This window comes from Cicer arietinum, chromosome 8 (assembly GCF_000331145.2).
Source record: "Cicer arietinum cultivar CDC Frontier isolate Library 1 chromosome 8, Cicar.CDCFrontier_v2.0, whole genome shotgun sequence".
Lineage (NCBI taxonomy): Eukaryota > Viridiplantae > Streptophyta > Magnoliopsida > Fabales > Fabaceae > Cicer > Cicer arietinum.
The window spans coordinates 5,899,652-5,921,452 of NC_021167.2; the positions used below are offsets into that span (position 1 = coordinate 5,899,652).

The 21,801-nt window shown below is 28.9% G+C and overlaps 4 protein-coding genes across 10 annotated transcripts in view; 2 read left to right on the forward strand and 2 right to left on the reverse strand.

Annotated features, from left to right (window-relative positions):
• LOC101504569 (TLC domain-containing protein At5g14285) overlaps positions 1 to 1,139 on the reverse strand; it is a 1,316-nt gene extending 177 nt beyond the window's left edge. Inside the window, exon 1 of the mRNA XM_073364131.1 lies at positions 1 to 1,139. This exon is cut by the window's left edge and continues 177 nt beyond it. Within this exon, the coding sequence (XP_073220232.1) occupies positions 1 to 713 (713 nt within the window). The 5' untranslated portion in view covers positions 714 to 1,139.
• A 5,851-nt stretch (positions 1,140 to 6,990) lies between these two features.
• LOC101505083 (protein NUCLEAR FUSION DEFECTIVE 4-like) lies at positions 6,991 to 10,132 on the reverse strand. The gene is made up of 3 exons (XM_004512087.4): positions 9,759 to 10,132; positions 8,173 to 8,984; positions 6,991 to 7,637 (listed from the first exon to the last, which is right to left on the reverse strand). The coding sequence occupies exons 1-3, from the start codon at positions 10,083 to 10,085 to the stop codon at positions 7,181 to 7,183; spliced, it is 1,596 nt and encodes a 531-aa protein (XP_004512144.1). The 5' UTR covers positions 10,086 to 10,132; the 3' UTR covers positions 6,991 to 7,180.
• A 1,222-nt stretch (positions 10,133 to 11,354) lies between these two features.
• On the forward strand, positions 11,355 to 13,037 carry LOC101505401 (thiosulfate sulfurtransferase 18-like). Of its 2 annotated transcripts, XM_004512088.4 has the most exons (5): positions 11,355 to 11,585; positions 11,716 to 11,795; positions 12,316 to 12,386; positions 12,548 to 12,601; positions 12,809 to 13,037. In XM_004512088.4, exons 1-5 carry the CDS (start codon positions 11,446 to 11,448, stop codon positions 12,905 to 12,907), a joined length of 444 nt encoding a protein of 147 aa, XP_004512145.1. In that variant the 5' UTR covers positions 11,355 to 11,445; the 3' UTR covers positions 12,908 to 13,037. The 2 variants fall into 2 exon arrangements, with proteins under 2 accessions (XP_004512145.1, XP_004512146.1); XM_004512089.4 differs by lacking the exon at positions 12,548 to 12,601.
• A 3,723-nt stretch (positions 13,038 to 16,760) lies between these two features.
• Positions 16,761 to 21,759, forward strand: LOC101505951 (MLO-like protein 4). Of its 6 annotated transcripts, none has more exons than XM_012718959.3 (15): positions 16,761 to 17,083; positions 17,237 to 17,294; positions 17,637 to 17,860; positions 18,212 to 18,328; positions 18,413 to 18,473; positions 18,584 to 18,693; positions 19,087 to 19,161; positions 19,305 to 19,390; positions 19,554 to 19,603; positions 19,918 to 19,958; positions 20,051 to 20,221; positions 20,310 to 20,345; positions 20,629 to 20,696; positions 20,794 to 20,854; positions 21,317 to 21,759. In XM_012718959.3, the coding sequence occupies exons 1-15, from the start codon at positions 16,958 to 16,960 to the stop codon at positions 21,587 to 21,589; spliced, it is 1,557 nt and encodes a 518-aa protein (XP_012574413.1). In that variant the 5' UTR covers positions 16,761 to 16,957; the 3' UTR covers positions 21,590 to 21,759. The 6 variants fall into 6 exon arrangements, with proteins under 6 accessions (XP_012574413.1, XP_012574415.1, XP_073220194.1 ...); XM_012718961.3 differs by having other exon boundaries at positions 16,762 to 17,083; positions 17,237 to 17,307; XM_073364093.1 differs by having other exon boundaries at positions 16,947 to 17,083; positions 17,222 to 17,307.
• Positions 21,760 to 21,801: the final 42 nt, after the last annotated feature.

The window sequence follows — 21,801 nt, forward strand, 5'->3', positions numbered from 1 at the left end:
CTTTCCCTAAAGAATTCAACCCAACGAGAGTAAATCCACATAATACTAACCCCAATAGCCCCAAACACAACAATAGCCCAAGAAGCCCAAATCCATGTAGGAATAAGCCCAAAAGCAAGCCCACTAGCATAAAACATTACCATCCTAAAAACAAAGTAAGGGCCCACAAACCCCCTCACAATAGAATACATCACATAAAACGGCGGCGACAATGCGTCGTAAACCCTAGCGGCAAACAGATCTTCCCGGCGACAAGCACCGGCTAGCGTCCATATATTCTGACACAAACTCGTGACTTCAGCGAGAGCAAGCAAAACCACGACGGAGAAAGCGCCGTGTGAGACCACGTGACGGCACGTGACGATGACGAAAAGCGTGGCTAAATGGTGAGCGATAAAGAGAACGTCGCTTGGAAAGAAAACGACGTAGTGTAACAGATCGGTTATGAAGTAAGCGATGCTATAATCGAGAACAGTTTTCTGGAAATCGGTGTTGACAGCGGCGAAGCCGCGGTTGCTATCGGCGAACACAGCGGTTGCGCCGAGAATTGCGGCGGGTGTGCCGTGAAAGAGTGAAATCAAGCAGCTTGAAAATTCAGATCGATTCTTTAGGGTTCGGTTACGGAAAACAATGAAGTAACCGATTAGGTAAATAGAAAGAAACATAAAGAAAAATGGGAGAACTAACCAACCTTCTAACAATAAAGTTCCCATTATTTTATTTTGTGTTTGAGAATGCGATTGAGAAAGGTTATGAAGCGAAAGGGGTGTTTTTATGTGGGGTTCTTGGAATATTCTGGGTATTTATTCTGTTTCTTTTTGTTGAGTGTGATTTTAGAGAAATGAGAGTTTTGGCTTTAGGTTTGGGTTAGTGGTTATGATGAATTTGAGCTGAAATTATGAGTGTGGTTTTTGGGGGTTTTTTGAAGAAAAAAAAATGGGGAACAGGTAAGTAGATTTGGGTGTGGAATTTGAGATTGAATATAGTGTGAAGGAAAAGTGTGCTTTGGTGAGAAAAATGTGAGGGTTGGTGTGGGTGGGGGAAGGGAGATGAAAATGGTTTGAGATTGAAAATTGAATGATTTGATTTTTTAATTTTCTGATAGGCAATTAAAGTTGAATGATTGTGTATGGATGAGTTTGGATGGACCTTCTTGTCTTTTTGGGCTTTTTATGGACTTCACAAAAATTTGTGACTTATACGTAAAAAAATGTGGTTGATGCTTTAAAAGTCACTTGTTTAAAAATAAAGTGTCTCTTAAGATTTAATTCATATCATTATCAACTATGGTACTATTTTCCGATTCTAAGCTTAAATTATATTTGATGTTGATGATCCACGCTAGAATTTTCGAAAAAATTATTATGAGGAGAGACGGTTAAATTATATTGAGACGTAAAATATAATGATGAAATACCTTGATTAAATATATTTTTATTACTTACTAAATATTCCCCATCTACTTCAGTTCATCTAAATTTTTCTTCAAGATAAGTCTTCCACTTATATTTTGTTTTCAAAGCTAATCATTTTCGTTTGTTTTAAAATCATTTGGGTGAAAGAAATCATTCTCAACACTTACAATGTAGATATTTTAATTGATGTGGTGTTTATGTGATAAGTAACTCGTTTGTTAGTTTTAATATTTTTATATAATTGTACATAATTCATTCATTTGTATATTTTAAATAATAAATTGAAAAAGAAAATTAATTATGACCATGTTTGGTCCTTTAAAAAAAATACAATTTCTAATCTTGAACAAAAATAAATTGAAACATTTTAGTTCCTAACTAAATCTTCATCTAAAATTAGGTTTATTAAAATGGCATTAACTTATTAATCTACACGTTAAACTATCAGTTTTTCATATATTAGGTATGTGTAACATCAAAAAATAAGGAATAATATGGTGATCAATTATAAGTAGATATTTTAATTACAATACAATATTTAAATGGTTAGATTGTGTCATCTTACTAAAAATTGCATGATCGTCTGTTAAAGAAAATTTTACAGAGTTTGTTGCTATTCTCTTTAATGAAGAGAGATAAAAAATGGTTTCAGATGTTGACTTCTCGTTCATTCTCCAATTTGTAATGTGAATTAGAATAAGAATCCTCGAATTCGAAGAAAAAAAAAATTATGCTTTCAATTATGAAATAGATTATTTTTTTTACAAGAATAATTAGTTTTTTCAGTCTAACACCGTTATTAACTCACATAATTATAAATTTTCAAATTTTACCAGTTAAAATAAAATTTAAATACAAAAAATAAAATGTTTTTAAACATCACAAACGAGAACAAGAAATTAAATATATTTTACACTTGATGCCGCTATTTTAAGGTGATATTGATGCATGGTGCTCTACTATTTTTTTTTGCACATTGCATTTTTGTTTGTTGAGTTTTGTGTTGTTGATATATTTTTCTTGATGACATGAATCAAATTGACTATTGCAATTTTTGTCATAACAAATCTAATTCATTTTATATTTTTAAGGGACTAAACTGAATTTATTAATTATCTTAAATTATGTTAACTTTTACGACAATAAAATATGTTAGAAATTACGAGATTTTATGATCTCGAAGATAAATTTCATAATAAAAATAAATTTGAAAGTTTGATACAAAATAAATTTTTTAAAAATATTTCATATTAATGATTAAAAAGATAGAAAATAATTAATACAATAGCTCTACTTATAGACCACATTTTAACTTAACCAACTAATTAAGTGTACTCAACTCACTAACTCATCAACTATGTTTAATCAACTAACTAATTAACACAACTCAAACTAACTTCCTTATTTCTAATATATCCCACAAACTCAGAATAAGAGAATTATTGATCTGAGTTTGGATTACAAAATTGAATGAATGAAATAGTAATATAGTAATAAAATTGAACAAAGCTCAAAATTTGGAATAAGTATTGTAAGTCCAGAAAGATGAAATCCAAGGACAGAAAGAAATTGTAGCTCCAAGGCACCCAAGGCCAACAAGAGTTGACCCTATCTTGATTTTGTCATAATCAAAAATCAGCTAAACATAATGATAAGAAGAAACAAAATAAGGTAGTAACGAGGATTCCACCAAGGTCAATAACTCTATTTGTAGAGTACAAAAGAAAACTACTTAAAATATTTCATATTGATGATTAAAAAGAAACAAAACAAATACAATAACTCTATTTGTAGAGTACAATTGAACTTAACCAACCAACTAACTAAGTTTAATCAACTAACTAACTCATTAATTATATATACTTATCAACTAACTAACTAAACTCAAACTAACATCATTATTTTTAATAATATACCACATTTTAATTATTTCATTCAGGATAACCACACTTTTTTATTCTTGCGTAAAGTAAAAAATGTTAGAAGTAAACATTGTCAACAATGACATACATGGAGAAAAGGAAGAAGAAGAGAGACAACCTTTCTAGGATTTCATAACATATAATGAACCAAACTTGAGTTAATAGAGTTACAATGAATATACATACAAGAGAATAGAAATGTCTAGAATACCATTACTACTAATATATAATAACATTATCTAACATCTCCCCTCAAATTCACGATGCATTAACATAGAACATTAAAAGTTTGTCAACTAAAAAACGAAAACGTTTAATGGAATGCATCTTTGTGAATAAATCAGCAATTTGTAAGGAAGAAGAGACAAACGGTAGAGTAATATTTTCATGTTGAAGACGTTGACGAGTAAGATGACAATTAATCTCAATGTGTTTGGTGCGCTCATGAAAGACTAAGTTATGAGCAATTTGAATATCACTCTTGTTATCGTAGTGCACCGGAGTTGGTTCAAAAATAGAGATACTCATATCAGACAAAATCTAACGCAACCAAATTATTTCAGCAGCAACGAGTGTCATAGCACGATACTCAGCTTCTGCAGAAGAGCGAGAGACAATGTCATGTTTCTTACTCTTCCAAGAAATAAGAGAGTTTCCAAGAAAAATTCAAATCCTTGTGGTGGATTTATGATATGTGGTGTCACTAGCCCAATCAGCATCAGAATAAACACGTAACTCCAATTAGGATGACGATGGAAAGAGAAGGCTTTAAAATTGAGTTCCTCGAATATAACAAAGAATACGAAGAACCGCTACAACAAACTGACTAACAACATAAGCAACATCATGTCTAGTAATCGTAAGATACACTAAGCTGCCAACCAAAGTACCATACAAAGTAGGATCTGATAAAGGAACACCATCTGAGGAAGCATATTTCACATTCAATTCAAGAGGAGTATTTGCTGCTCTAGTATCAAAAAGACAAGCCTAGTCAAGAATGTTGGAAATGTACTTGGATTGAGAAAGAAGGTAGCCTCTAGGAGGGAAGGCAACTTCAATTCTCAAGAAATAGCAAAAAGTTCCCAAGTCCTTCATCTCAAATTGCTTGGCTAACTGCAATTTCAACTCATTGATTCCACTAACATTGTCACCTGTAATAGTCATATCATCAACATACATAGAAAATATAATACGACCATAAGTGGTGGACCTTATAAATAATGCAGAATCATGTTCACTAGAGCAGAAACCAACATAAGTGATCACAATAGAGAATTTCTCAAACCAAGCTCGATGAGCTTGTTTAAGACCATAGAGAGCCTTTTTCAACTTACATACTTCCCCTTGATTATGAGAAACTCCTTGTGGAGGGACCATATAAACTTCTTCATGAAGCTCACCATTTAATAAAACATTTTTTACATCCATTTGAAAAATATGTCATTGACGAATGGATGCAACATAAATAAGAGTACAAATAATGGTCATCTTTGCTACAGGAGACAAATTCTCCTCATGATCCATACCATATTGTTAAGAGAATCCCTTAGCAACAAGACGTGCTTTGTAGTGCTCAATTGACCAATCAAACTTAGTTTTGATCTTGTATACCCAACGAGACCCAATAACACGTTTTCCACAAAGAAGAAGAACTAAATCCCAAATATCGGTTTTGTGCAATGTATCCATTGAATGAATTTACCATATCAAATCTATCCTATCCTGGTTTACAAGCAAACATGTCATATCAAATCTATTTGTTGGCTTACAAGCAAACATGCCATAGAAATAGAAATTAATGCTTATCATACCTTAACTAGGTATTTATATTTAATAACTTCACTGGTGCCGAGAAGTTTCGTGTAGAATATACACAATAGAATACACAATAGAATGAACATAATATAAACAGATAAAACAAGCAAAAGTCAACCAAAATTACTTTAAAGATTGATGAAGATAATATGAAAACAATAATTTGACTATCAATCTTTTTTAACTCTCATGTTATTAAACCTAGTATTTAATTTCAAATCAAACATACCACAATGTTATGTAGAAGATTGAAGAAAAAATATATACTTTAATTTCAATGAAATAGAGAAGAAAATGCGTTCTCTCTTTTTTTGTAAAAAAAAAAAAGAAATGTTATTTATAAAAATTAAAAGATTAGGGTTATTTTTTTTAAATCAATTTTTTTTTAGGCCTAACTAGTTTATCCACAAGTGGATCTGTTTGTCTAATGTATATACAACATTAGAATTGATTACACATCTCAAATTGAACTTGAATTCATAGCAAGTTGAATGTGCCTTATAAATGGTCACATGCCCATAAAACTTGAATTTCATCAGCACATTCAAAAGAGGCGATGTATGTTAACTTCTTTTGAGAAATAGAAACCATATCAACATAAAATTAAAAGTAATATTATTAAAACATAAAATGTAACCTAAAATAATAAAACATAAATACAATACTTTAATAATTTATAAAAAAATAAAATATGACTTATTTTATATAATAATGTATTTTTGTCCCATTTTATATTCCAATATGACTGTTCTAAAAATATATACTAGAGATAATTGAGAAATACTTTAGCTTTATACGATCTCTAAAGCTCTTAAATATGCACATTTGATTTAACATTTTAGCTGACAACACTTATTATCCGAAAATGAAATAAAGCTGCAAAGAGGCCAAAACTAGGGTGACCCAAATTGCCAACATTCAAGTGGCATAGTATACATAAGGTTCCATTTCCAATTTTGTAAAAATAAGGGTATGTTTCTTTTACCAAATTGGGTCTTTTGAGATTAAAGTCCACGTGAGCAGTGGCACAAAAGAAAACAAAATAAATCAGCTTTAGTCCCCGAGATAATGTGACTTCACTCCATTAATTAATTCTTCTTTGGTTGTATCTTTTTATATCTCAACTTTGGACCCCAAAATGTTTCTTCACGACAAAGGTAATACAATTAATATATTTAGAAAAAATGTAAACATAAATGTAAAACGTGAACATAATATAAATGAAAAAAATGTAAATAGAAATTTAAAAATACTCTCACTGTAATTCAAAGCACAGTATCCCATTGCTTGTTAGTACTTTTTGAATCTTTAAGATAAGTGAACTTTTTCTTCAGGATAAGATAACAATACCAAATCAAATACTTGAGAAATATAAAATCGATCCATATAAATGATTTATATAATTTTACACTCTTTGATAAACAACTTTATCATCGCTGCTAAGTGCTGACGTACTATAATCTATATCAAAAAAATAACTTTTGCTTTCACTTTTTTCTTGGTTGCAAACATCATGTGGACTACAAAGATATCTTAATTGTAATATTGAAGTGTACTCTATAACCTTATGTATTGCATAATCGAAAAAGAAGACTTAGTCTTAAACACAATTAATTAAACTCCGTAATAAACTACAAAGACCTTTCCTACAATTTCTTATTCCTAATGTTGGTTTAGGACAGAAAAATCTTTGTCAAAAAACCTTTAGTTCTTTATATTTACTCTTGAATCAAATATATTGCAAGTTAAATGTTTAAAAAGACAAAAATATGATTACTTTTACTATATTGAATATTTTATCATCAATAAAATGTAGTATAAATTTAGACAAAATATCTAGAATGTAAAACAACTCATCTATTATTGCAAAAAAATCATTAATGTAAAACACCACATTCTTTCAAATTTGAGTCTCCTTTGAATAACAAATATTGACAATCATCTTCTAACCTAAAAGTCCTAAAATTTTCCTAAGCCAATGCAAAAAAAAAAAGTTTAAAGAACATAACCATCTCAATGTTGAACTTAAGAATTGACAAGAGTTCTCTCTAGTTGTATCTTGGAATATACCTTTTTTGTTCTAACTACAAGCAACAAGTCCAATCCACACCCCAAAACAGAAGCAAAAGCCATAATGACATACACAAGCCTGAAACAATGAGCTCCAATACAAGTGTTTCCTCCACCTGGCACACTTGTAGCTTCAAGATCATAAAGATAACCAGCAATGAGACCAGAAAAGATGAATGAACCTATAGGAAGGTTGAGAATTAGGATGTTGTATAATAAACCATAGTATTTGAGACCAAATAGTTCTGAAGCTGCTGCTGGTGTTATAGTTAGACGAACTCCATAACATATTCCTACTAATATTGAACCAATGTATAGTGATCCTGGTAAGGCCATAGCTAATGCAATGTACCCAAAAACCATTAAAATTTGAGCAGCAGCATTCCAAACTAGCCTTGGCATGCCTGATTTTCTGCAATATAAAATTAACAATTTTTAGAACAAAACTTTCAGTTCAAAAGAAAACACAGATAACAAAAAACGCAAACAAAGAACAAATGGTATTTCATCACGAAATTACAGTACCTTTCTATTATTCAAATTTTAGTTGCATATTACAACTTGTGTTTAAATACTATGATCCATTTTACAATATTACCCTATGAGTTGTATGGCATGAGGCTACGTCCCCTACAATCCCAGTCACAATCCAACAGACATATGAGCCTTGCTCTGGTCAAGCGACTTTGTACACTTATCAGTAAATTATGAGTCATACCCAACAACATTCAAGGTCAATAAATTAGAGCCTCTAGACCGAAATCACAATCCTTGATATTGCAAAGAATCAAGGTTAAATGCGGCCTACACTACAGTAGCAGATACATAAAAAAACTTTGACTTTTGACTCGTAGCTCAGCCTTTTATTAAAAAACTATGGTTATAATAACAAATTAAGAAGTCATGTGTATAAGAATTGAAGAAACAATGGTGACAAGTGATCAAACCTAATATAGTATTCAGAGAGTGAACCAGAAAGAATGCGTCCAAAGAAACCCCAAATGCTAATGAAAGAAATGAACAAAGAAACATCACTATAACCAAGTGCTAGTCCCATTTGTCCCATATTATTCATCACACAAAGTCCTGTTCCAACACCACAAAGAAATGACACAAACAGAATCCAAAAATCAAAAGTTTTCGCCATTTCAACGATGGTATGTTCTTCGCCTATCATCGGTTTTCGTTTCGTCTCAACTTCCTCCACCTTAGATCTCTCTTCATTTTCATCTAAAACCTTTTCTTCCAACAATGGTTCATGAGTCTGTTTTTCTCTGTCAAAAGTAGTACTAGTTTTAAACATGACCAAATACAAAGGAACAAGAAGTGGCATAGCTAACAGAACAAGAAGTCCAATTGAGAAAACCAATGAAAGAACATGTTCATGAGGTCCAGTGACATCAAAAGCCAAGAGATAAACAGCTACAGTAACTGCAATCAAGTTAAACACATTGAAGAATCTTGTCTCTTGGTTTTCTTCTATAGAAGTTGAAGCTGATTTTGTTTCATGAAGGAAAAGAGAAGCAATGAGACAAATGACAGCAGGAACAATAGTGAGCATTAAAAGAAACTTAGATGGATCTGAGGAAAATAAAGCAGTGCATATGTCAGTGAAGATTGCTGTGCTGAGTCCTACATAGCCTTTAAGAATGCCAGAAATAGGACCACGGTTTTTTGAGAAGTTTCTCATGCAAGTTACTAGTACTGCTGTGTTCATCCATGTTGTGCTGTTTCCTCCCATACACATGAATACACACATCTGAAAAATAGTTTCAAACTAATCAAACTAATTGAATTTTTTCCTAGAAATGCTTCTGTAACAACTAAGATTGTGTTTGAACAAATTATAACATACATGTTTATCATGTAATTAAGATAAAATGGAATCAAACTGTATAAAGTTTATTATAAACATAAGTTAGAAAATAGTTTATGGACTTGTTATAACTTATAAAATCCGTTTGTTAAGGATTAAAAAATAAATGATTTTAACTTTTAATAATTTAAAGGTTTTTTAAAAAAGTATAATTTATTTTATGTTTGTGGTAAAATCACATTTTATAAAGAGATTTAGCTTCTTTTTTTTTTTAAGGATTATTATTTTTCAAAAGTTGTAATAATAAACGGTCAACTCCTAAAAATAACTTTTATTAAAAAAAAGTGACAAAGAAAGTATAAACTATTTTGATTAACTTTAACAGTTTTACAAATATTTATATACCGATAAATAAACTTAAATTAGTGAAATAGCCAATATAATTTATGATTGGCAAGTTAATAGTATGAATCAACAAATTACAAATTACAAATTATTTTATGATTGGCAAATAAATTGACAACAAATTACAATCTCTACTCCATAAAAATTAAAAAGTTCTGTATAATCCTAACTACTACCTTAAAACTCACACACACAACATAATTTATGATTGGCAAGTTAATAGTATGAATCAAAATGAATCTCTAAAATTAATAAGAATAATAATCAATAAATGGTGTATTCTATGATTAGAAAGAAAAAAAGTATATTTACCAGCCAATAAGGGAGAGGGGTGATTCTTTGGCTAACAACAAGCCATTGAACACCATAGCCAATAAATCCCATAATAGCTCCAATCATGAGAATAACTGAAGTTGGCCAACGATCAGAAACAAGACCTGATAATATACCAAAAGCTTTACCAACATCTTTCACAACAGAGAGATTGTTAAGTTGCATCTGTGTCAAAGACATTAGAGACTTCAATACATCTGAATAGTTTGCAAATGTATAATTGTTTCCACATATTGCTTGAACCCATATTGCTGTCACAAATCCTAACCATTTTTCACCTACAAAATTACTAGGGAATGATACCATACTGATTTTTTTTTGTAACAATAATTTGAATCTACATATGACTTTGTTTTGTTACTTAATTGCTATTTATATGTTCCTTTTTTCATGAATTATTTGACATGTGGTGTCTATTCCTATCACTAAGACAAATGATACGTCACTCAATATTTTTTTATTAAAGAGAAAACAACGTCTAAATTGTTTAATTAAGATCGTACGGTTTAAATTAAAATTTAAAATTTAAATCGTTTGATTTTAAATGAACAGTTTAATGCATTTATTATATAAATATTGAAGTTCTACGTAGTTGATTCAAAAAATTTATAAATATAATATTAATTTTTTTTAAATTAATTAATTAATGTGACAAGTTTGACTTAAAGGACATGGTTTTGTTATTTCGTGTGGTGCATAATAAAAGCAAGTGGCAAATTTCCAAATTAAATATTTAACACTTGTTGCAACCCCTGTTTTGGACTTTTTTTGTATGACAACAAATTCAATATTTTCTAAGCAAGTACTTGCTGATAATTTGAATTGAAGTATTAGTTTTACGTTTAGGAGATTAAAATTAATTAGATAATTTGTAAAGCAAATTTATTTTGCCCCAATAATGGCAAACAAAAATCGAAATGTCGTTAATAAAAGTATTAATTGCCACGTGATATTTTGTTTTTTAATTAAAAACTAGTTGACCATTTACTGACTAAGATATAGTTTTGTCGGTGATTAAATTTAGAGGAAAATAGCATGTGGCATAAACCATTTATCTTAGTACTTTGAGAGCATCCAGTATCATGCAACTTGGAATATACTATATGGTTTGTGTCAATGGTTTCCGTACGTGGCAATAACAAAATAGTAGTATTTGATTAGGATAAACATGACCAGATGAATTTTTATTTTTATTTTGCTAGAAAACAATATTTTAAACCAAATTGATATAATAAGCTTTAATGTAAAAGCTATGTTTACTTTTATTTTTTTTCTTTCCAATTTATCATTTTACTTTTTAATTATTTCCATCTCAGTCAACATTATATTTCTAATTAAATTATATTTATTAAATTATTTAATTTCTTTATCATTAAATTTGAGTCTTAACTGATTAAATTTATTGATAATTAATATTATTTTTTTATCATTTTATCCATTTAAAAATATTAATTAACATTTTCACTCTTAATCAACAAAACTGTGATTGATTCTGAAACAGCAGCAGCAGCAGCGGTATACAATAATACCATTAGCCGTAGCAGTAACATAATAATTCTCTTTAATAACCATTTCTTCACTCTGTTTTTTGTATTCTGAGGAAAACAACTTCAAAGCTTAAAACCAACCAAACAAATCAAACCATAATAGTAATAATAATACCATAATGGCTGTTTTGGGAAACTTGTTACCTCGTTTGGTATTTCTTCTTCTTCTTTTTGTTAGCTCAAGAGCAAAGGTTGTGACAATTGATGTACAAGAAGCCAAGAATCTAATCCAAGCTGGCTACATTTATCTTGATGTTAGGTAACATATATACATGTACATATGTATTATTATTTACGGGGTCCTTAATTTAAAACAAAATTAATTAAGGAACTTTATTGTTGTTTTGTTTTGTTTTCCATTTTTAATCTTAGTTTTTGGTAATTCGTAGGACGGTGGAAGAGTTTGTGAAAGGACATGTGGATGCTGCTAAGATCATTAACATTCCATATTTGTTGGGTGCACCCAAAAGTAATCAACAAACTTTTCGATCTCTCCCTTAATGTATTAAATTAATGTAAAAAAGTTAAATAAGTCTAAATATCATTGTTAAATATAAAAGGCATATCAATTTTTAGTATGATTTTTTCTTTAAATTTTATCCTTTCGTTAAACTATTTTATTTATTATATTTTATCTTTTTTTATTAAATTAAATAACTTAATTTTTTTTATAAATATTTATACTTATATATATATATAAAAAAGGATATCCAGTTTTTGTGTATCGTTTTACTTTCAACTTTACTCTTCGTTTAGTATATTTTTTTTACAATTTTTATTCTTACTTATCAATCAAACAAATGATTTTTTTTGAAAATAATCATATAAGCTTTATAAATTCTATTATTTTTATCAAAAAAAGGGTAGTGGCATTTGCATGCTAGTTATAAGTTATGGCATTTACATATGCCATTGTTTACCAAGGAATGTAAAAATGATTATTACAAATTCTATGGTAAAAATTTAAGATATTGTGTTTTGGAGACTAGGCAGGGTGAAGAACCAAGATTTTCTAAAGGATGTTTCATCTGCTTGCAACAAAGAAGATCCTCTTATCGTGGTAAGTGGTAACTATCTCTTTGTTTTTGTTGGTCATTTACAATTTTTTTTCCTTTCCAAAAAAAAACAAAAAAAAAACAAACTACAATTTCAACATTTCTTTGGTTAATGGTAGTTAAAGCAAAAATTTGTTATCTCTTTAACGAAATATATGTATTTCAGGGATGCCAAATTGGGGTGAGATCTCTGAATGCTTCTATTGATCTTCTAGCTGATGTAATTAACTAATTCATGTTAGCTTCAATTATATTGTTAAAAAATATATACAAATATTATCCCTCGTTTAATAAAGACATATAGACAAAAAATTCATATGTAATGTAGGTTATTACTATGCTTTGTTTTATTTATTTTTATATCTTTTTGTTTGCTTTTGTCACAAACAACACTAATAACTTGTATTGGTTTGAATTGAGTTGACAGGGTTTTAAGAATGTGAAGAACATGGAAGGAGGTTATGTGGAGTGGGTTAGAAACAACTTTCCAGTGAATACATCAGTAGTAGTCAAAGAAGAACTATAATCAATTAGTATTATTGATTAAATTTTCCAATCTTTATTTCCAAATTCATTCATCAAGGAGAATGAGATACCACGTTGTAATTATGTAACAGGATGTTGCTATTCAATATCTAAAAGTTGTCTTATAACAATTTATACTCTTTATATTAAATTATTATTTCAATAAACTATAAGTAACACATATAATTAATTGACCTACTTTAATATTACGTTTACAGTTTGAATTTGAAAAAATATTAACTAATATATTGACATTTGATTGTCAAAAAAATTTGCCATTTTATTAAAAGACTACTCAGTGTGATTTGTTTGGGCTAATGAAAATTACAACCGGGTGCAAAATTTGTCAAAGTAATACCATGTGCATGTGCAATGTAGACTTCGGATCAATCAATGTGTCTAATTTTACCTCAATCAATTGATTTGATTCTATTAATTTTAATTGTTTAGCCTAGTAATAAAAAATAGCTATTAAATCTATAAGCTGTGACTTAGATTTTCGACCATATCATTAAAGAAAATAAATATAAATTTATTTATAAATATTTAATAAATTTTTATTTTATATTGAGACACTAAATATTGATCTTAAAATTTGTTTATAAAAAAAGGCTAAATAGTGATCCCTTAACTTAATTTCAGTTAATGTTTTAGTCATTTATCTTTTATTTTTTCGATTTGGTCCTTTATTTTAATTTTAAGTGACAATTTGATCTTTTGTATTTTAAAATGTCAACAATGTTATCCTTTTCTTTTTACAAAAATTCAAAAATTCATCAAAATTTTCAAACAAAATCCATAAAATTAATTATGTTTTGTAATGTAAAACAAATTTAATCAAATCCGTAACTCAAATCTTCAAATAAACTTATATCTGTCTTTCTTTATTTGATGTTGTTGGAGATGAAAATATGAGTCTATTTAAAGATTTAAGTTATGAATTTGATGAAATTACATTTATTGAGGATGATAATTAGTTTTATGAGTTTTGTTTGAATTTTTTTATGAATTTTTTGGATTTTTGCAAAAAATAAGGATAATATTATTGACATTTTAAAATATAAAATATCAAATTATCACTTAAAATTAAAATAAAGGACCAAATAAAATAAAATAAATAAATAAATGACTAAAATGTTAACTGAAATTAAGTTAAAGAATATTTAACCTAAAAAAAATAGATTTTTGAAAATATCAAATCAATAATTAAAGTTATACATTCTATAGAAAACTTTTAAGTATAGATTATGGTTTTTATTAGAGCATCTTCAATGGTGAACTCAATATGAGTTCATTAAGTGAGGTTCACCGTACCACATCATCTTAAAATGACTCGTTCAGTTTTTACTCTAACGGTGAACTCACATGTTCATTAGATAGAGTTCACCACTAACAAATCATTTATATATTATTATTCATAAATTAATAATAAAAAAAGATAACCGTATCAAAGTCCCATTCCTTTTTGACAGAACGATGATGACAGCTTGACACATCTCCAATAGTGAACTCGCCAAAAAATAAAGGTTATGTAATTGCAACTCATTCCTTTTTTCTCCAACGATGAACTCAACACGATCCATTTAAATAGGTTCTACTATGCCACATCAAGGTTATGTAATTGCAACTCATTCCTTTTTTCTCCAACGATGAACTCAACACGATCCATTTAAATAGGTTCTACTATGCCACATCACTCTAAATCAACTCATTTCTTTTTTACTGTTTAACTTTTAAAAAACCATATTATATCTCATAACTTTAATTTATACATTAATATTTTATTTATATTCAATTTTACTATAACTTAAAATATTAATTTAAATATTTCAATTAATATTATTATACATTATTTTAATTTAAAATTAAAATAAAAAATTAATTTAAAAAGAAGTTAACAGCTATATATTATTTTTATTATTATTAATAAATTAAAAAAAAGTTAACGACTATAAATTAATAAAAAAAGATAAATTTATTATTATTAATAAATTAATAAAAGGTAACGATTATAATTATAGTATTATTAAATTGTGAAAGTAGATAGAAAAAAAAAAAGGTAACTGCTATGAAGCACCGTTCTTGAAAGTATCGTGATTATACCTTGGCACAACTCCAATAGTGAACTCACAAAAAACTGGAAGTTAAGTGATTACAAGCTGCCAGACAAACTCTTAGAGCATCTACAACGGGAGTTAAAATGAGTTCGTCCGCCAGCGTGTAATTACTTAACTTCCAGTTTTTTGTGGGTTCACCGTTGGAGTTGTGCCAATGTGTCATCACGGTACTGTCAGGAAGGAACGGTGTTTCATAACAGTTACCTTTTTTATTTTTTTAATTTTTTTTTATCTACTTTCACAATTTAATAATAATATAATTATAACTGCTACCTTTTATTAATTTATTAATAATAATAAATTTATCATTTTTTATTAATTTATAGCCGTTAACTTCTTTTTAATTTATTAAATAATAATAATTTTGTAACCATTAGTTTTTTTTAGTTAATATACCACGTTAGCCTTTTTTTTTCCTCCTTTAATTACGATTGTTAGCTCATTAATAGAAACAATTTGTTACTCATACTTTTTCTTCAACAATTTTTGTTACAGAAGTTTATTAAAATTTTTATTAACGTACTTTTTTTTATTTATTTTTCCATTTAAATTAATATTTTAAGTTATAATAAAATTAAATATTAATGTATAAATTAAAGTAATGGAATATAATACGATTTTTTAAAAGTTAAACCGTAAAAAATGAATGAGTTGATTTAGGGTGATGTGACATAGTAGAACTTGAATCATGTTGAGTTTATTGTTGGAGTAGAAAATGAATGAATTGCTTCAAGATGATGTGGTACCCCATCTAAAGAACCCATATTGAGTTCACCATTGTAGATGCTGGACCAACGTTTTTTTACATGTAGAGTGAGTAAATATCTTCCACGAGACTAAAGTGGCTTATGCCCACGATGAATCAATAATTTCGCAATGGGCCAATGGTGAATAAATGACCTATAGGTGTTCACCAATAGGATTAGGTTTTTTGTAAGTAGGAAATTTATTTAAAAAATAAATTAAATAATATTAATTATTAATAATTAAATAAATAATAAATAATAAATAATAAATAATTGATATTATATATATAAATAAATGACTAATTACATGTACTTATAATATTAATTATTAATTTATTTATGTTATTAGATTTTTACTTTAAAAGAATTAATTTTTAAAAATATAAATTTTTATGTGAATTTAGTCACTCAGTTAATCCAACTTATATTTCAATTTAATTCATTTAAGTTTAAATTTAAATTTAAAAATATTCAATTTGAGTAGGAGATATAACATTTTAAATCCTCAAACTTAATTTATTATATGACATATATATATATATTAATTAATTTATTATTATTGACTTATACTTACAATTTAATTGTTGAATTTAATTTAATCATTTGTTGTTAATTCAGTTTTTTATATACCTTTTGTATTTTTTGATGTATTTAAATATTAAATAATGTGTTATGATAAAATTATATAATTTTTTAGAAATTTTAAATATCAAAATTTAATTATACTTTTTATAATAATTTTTTTTTATGAACCATGATCTCGTTTCAACCTATGCTATTCATAACCGAGTTCGTTTAATTCAAATAAAATTAAAATTACAAATTAAAAACTTAATTAAACTTAAATAAAATTAATCAGTCTACTTATCACATTTGGTCCACTTGAAAATGACCCCTCAAACAAAATCTGAATTATTAAAATGAGTAAGTGGGACCATTATGCTAACTGTTTCGTCACAACAACACATGCATCTGCCAATTACTCAATTCTCTTGTCTCAACATTTTGTCACAACAAATCTACCACCAACCACATTAATGCGCAACACTATCTTCTTAGTTCAAGACACCTCACACACAACACAATACTTGCACATGTTTTTTATTCTTGTCTTTTTCATTACTTTACGACCATTTCCATCAAAACACATAGTAATTTTTTGTTTTTGAGAAATTAAGGATAACATAGATGGAGAAAGAAAATGGAAATGGAAGATCCTTAGCTGAAACTCCAACTTGGGCTGTTGCAACTGTCGTTGCTCTTTTAGTTTCTCTTAGTTTCTTATCTCATGGCACATTGAAAAAATTGTTTAAGGTATATTTTGTTCTCTCTTTCCAATTTCTCACATTCATGTCTACCTCTAGGTTTCTTTTCTTATATATATTGAAACAATAATTAATGTTTTTTTTTGAAATTGTTCTTGTTAATATTTAGTTTTTAATTTTGAAATAGTAATTAATGTCACAGTGGTTGGATAAAACTAAGAGAAAATCGCTTCTTTCCGCTATGGAAAAGATGCAAGAAGGTAAAGGACTAAGGTACCATTTTCACGTTGTTTCATATTAGGTTTAAATATGATTTTAATCAAAGCAATTATAGTTTTTTTTTTAATTTTAATCCCTTTAAGTTTTTTTTATTCAGTTCGGACAAATTCAAAAATTGTTGTTTTTAGTCATGATGTCATGCATGGTCGAATGACACGTTGCTCAATAAGCGACGTTAAAGACTAAAAATAACAATTTTTGAATTTGTAAGAATTGAATCCAAGCAAAAAACGTTAAAATTGTGGAGACTAAAATCATATTTAAATCTGCGAAGTTTGTTTGGTTTGGCACACTGAAATTTTGGTAATATCTATTTCAAACAGAACTAATGCTTTTTGGGCTTCTGTCATTGCTGATGGGGCATTGGATTCTTTTTGTGGCTAAGATTTGCGTTAAGTCATCAGTATTAAGCAGCAGATTTTTTCCATGTGCAATGGAGAAGAGTTTTGGAATTGTGAAACAAGTTGCATGGTCAAATTCAGAATATTCAAATCAAACAATTCTCAAAGAGCAAGCGCATCATGGCAGGCATAATTATTGTCCTAAGGTAATTTTCAACTTTTCTGTTTCTTCTAGCTCACATTTAGGATGCTTTCAATAGTAAATTTGTAATGCTATAAAGCCTTTTTTTGGTATGCAAGCAAAATAATATTGGTCTCAATAGTTCAGTTCTAAAGTGGATTTAATAGGTGCTATGTAGCATCGCCACTTCAGATTGAATGCGTGTCTAGTATCCAACATGTATCAATGTTTGACACTAACATGACACTGAAATATGTCATTCAATCACTTTTATCATTTAAAATTTGTCATTGTCATGTCTGATGTCGGTGTCAGTGTCAGAATTAGTGCTTCATAAGGTGCATATCTAACTGAAAACTTGTGACTTGCTTCCCAGGGTCATGAATCATTTGCTTCATATGAAAGCCTTGAGCAGCTTCATCGCTTTGTGTTTGTTCTAGGGATCACGCATGTTTCCTATAGCTTTGTTTCTGTAGCCCTGGCCATGATCAAGGTTAAAATAGTCATGATATAAAACTTTCTTCCTATTCTAATTTTTGTGGTTGCAACTAATTTTCTTATTTTATAATTTATTCAGATATACAGCTGGAGAAGATGGGAAAATGAATCAAAGACTATGGCTGTACAAAGTTTACAAGGTTTTGAGAATCTGATAACTGCATTGAGTCAATAATTAGTTTATTTTGCAATACATCATTAGTTTTGTGATTGAATAATAATAATTTTTTATCAAATTGTGTTAGTTTAGATACTTCACAAACTACTTCAACTTCAAGCATAAGATTGAGGAGGCTTAGTACATTCATTTTTCACCACACATCCCATCCTTGGAGTCATCACAAAGTTCTTGTTTGGCTGGTATTCTTTGTAGTCTTTTTGTTTTGTCTTTCTCTCTGAACTTGTAAGGATCTTTGAAAATTGTTGATCTATTCATGGTTTATTTCTATGTTTGTTCTGAGTATATTGTGGAAGGGATCAATTTTATTAATCATATTTAAATGCAAAAGGAACAAACAGAATCAATCCAAATGTACTTTTCTTCCGGACAAAAGTGTTGTTCATCAAATATGCTAACTGCTTAATTAAAATCTATTTGAAGAAGGCCAATTACTGTTTGTTGTATAAGCTTGTCAATTGTGGCATGTTACTGAAAGAAAAATGGCATGCTTTTAAAGTTTCTTGGCACTTTTTGTAACATTTTCCTATGCTTCTTAGAATACTAATGATTGATGAAGCTATGTTGCATTGCAGATATGTTTCAGTCGCCAATTCTGGAGTTCCATCAATCGAGCTGATTACATGGCATTGCGCTTAGGCTTCATTACTGTGAGCATTTTTTTCATCACAACATAACTGTAACTTTCATAAATAAAAAAATAGGTATCTTAGAAGCACTAAAGTCCATTATTTCAACTTATTAGCTGGCTAATTTTTTTGTATTGTCTTCTTTTTTCTATGGTGTTTTACAGAATCATGACCTTCCTCTAACATACGATTTCCACAACTACATGCTTCGAAGCATGGATGAGGAATTCTGTGACATTGTAGGTGTTAGGTATCATTTCTTTCTTCAGATGAATTTGGTGTCTTTCTTTACCTAATTAACATAATCATTTTGTTAATGTTGTACAAATAAGACTGCTAATTAAATTGAATAATAGTGAGTCAATACAGCGATAGTTTGTTAACTTGATAGTTTCTCTGGACTTGTTTTGCAGTGTGGTTCTCTGGATATATGCCATATGCTGTATTTTTCTAAATTTTCATAGTAAGTTTCTGCTAGTTTTGAATTAAGTTCATAAGTATGTTGGTTAGCTAGAACTTAAGATACAATCTTAATTTAAGCAAAGCAACTTAAGGAAATAACCTGTTTTAACTTGGTGAATTCACCATTCAAAATGTACTATGCTTCTGTTTGTAAAGGCATATTTGGTTAAAAACTTTTAGCATAGGTTCAACATTCAAAATGTCTCAGTGATGCTGTAAGAGTAGATATTTGGTGATGTTCTGTTTCTGAAATATTACTATTCTAGCTTTATTAGTGATCATAGTCTAAAACTAAATGCTATAATTTTCACTCAGGAAGCAACTTTTACTTTTGGCTTTCCTTTGTCCCAGCAATTGTAAGTCCTAATGATTATGTTTTTTTGCATGCCATCTTCTACTAATAGTTACACTTCACTAAAGGTTTTCCTTGTATGAACTTGCATTTTAGTTGATCCTCATAATCGGTACTAAATTGCATCGAGTGGTTGTAAAGTTGGCGGTTGAAGTAAGAGATCATTGCCCATATATGAAGCCTCATCAGTTTAACTTAAGAGATGAGCTCTTTTGGTTTGGAAAACCATGGATTCTCTTGAGGTTAATACAATTGATATCCTTCTTGGTAGGTAATATATTAGCTTTCCTTTTACTTTTTATTTCTAATACACTAGTTTTTATTTCTTCATTCTTTTTTGTTTGTTATCTTGCAGAATGCATTTGAAATGTCAACATTTTTATGGTCCTTGGTAAGAAACTGATATTGTTTTCATGTTACTTTACCTAATTCATGGTAGAATGTCTATTAGTTCTTTGGTTGTAACACCATTATGTGCCACAAAGGCTTTGAGTTAGAACAGCAAACCCGACTCTAAAGAAACAGATAAATAAACACACACAAAAACACAAAGATTGGCCTATGGCATTTTTTGTTGTTGCTGCTTTGGCTGCTGCTATTGCTTTTATTTATTTCTTTCTTGTGAACTGGATTGTATGTGTAATCTATAATTGATGTCTTTATTTTGAGTTCAGTGGGAAATTAATGATCCTTCTTGCTTCATGAACAACCGAACATACGTTGCGATCCGATTGTCATTCGGGTATACATTTGTTTTTGTTAATGTTTTTCTCTTTCTACCATATACCTTAATCACAATTTCACCAAAAAATATTTTTCACTTTTTTTTATTGTTACAGGGTTGTCTCACAAATCTGGTGCAGCTTCATAACGTTTCCTCTCTATGTTATCATTACACAGGTCAAGCTTCTTGCTCTTGTTCATTTTTGCTAGAAATAAGGAATAGTTTTGGGGCCTATACATCTATATGTGTTTTTGGTTATGCGGTGATGAAAATTGATTTTGAATGAATTAATTTTGTATATTAATAGTTGTTGTTAAGTACACAACAATGAAGCACTGACACATGGACAGATATCGGACACGTTACTGACACCGATAGGCTGACGTCGATAATAATTTAAAAAGTGGAAGAAATTAAATGTAACTATATATGTCACTGTCGTGTTAGTATAAGCCATTGACATGTGTCAGACTCCGAATACATCTCCAATCTAGAGCATCGATGCTACACAAGTACACATGCACTACAAATCATAAATAAATATGTTGTAACATTAGTTTACTTACTACCCTTTAAATTGAATTGATAAATCTAGAAAAGCTAAATATGTGAATTTGCACTTGATTGTATAAATGCAGATGGGATCAAGATTAAAAAAATCAGTGATATCTGAAAATGTAAGAAAATCACTATCTAAATGGCATAGAAGAGTGAAGGCTAAACGAAGTTCCTCTTATGCACTCCTTACTAAAACATCACCAACATCATTGGATTTTCTGCTGTATGGAATTGACAATTCAAATTCAAATAAATCTGCCTTCATCAGTGAGACTGAGGAAGGAAGTTCCTCAGGAACAAAAGACAATAGTCTTTCTAACCTTGATGATGTGTCAATGACTCAAAAGCTATGAAGAATTTCCAAGTTATGAAGATCATCATGATGTAAAATATGATTTGTCTCCTCCTCCACTATCTTGAGACTGATTTGCTTGTATTGTGGACAGCATGATGAATTGAATTGGAATACTTCTTTTAATTTCCCTCTCATACTATTTATAGTTTATAGCAAACTTATCTATCATATGGCAGACCCTAATGAATCATATAAGTTTGGTGGTATCTG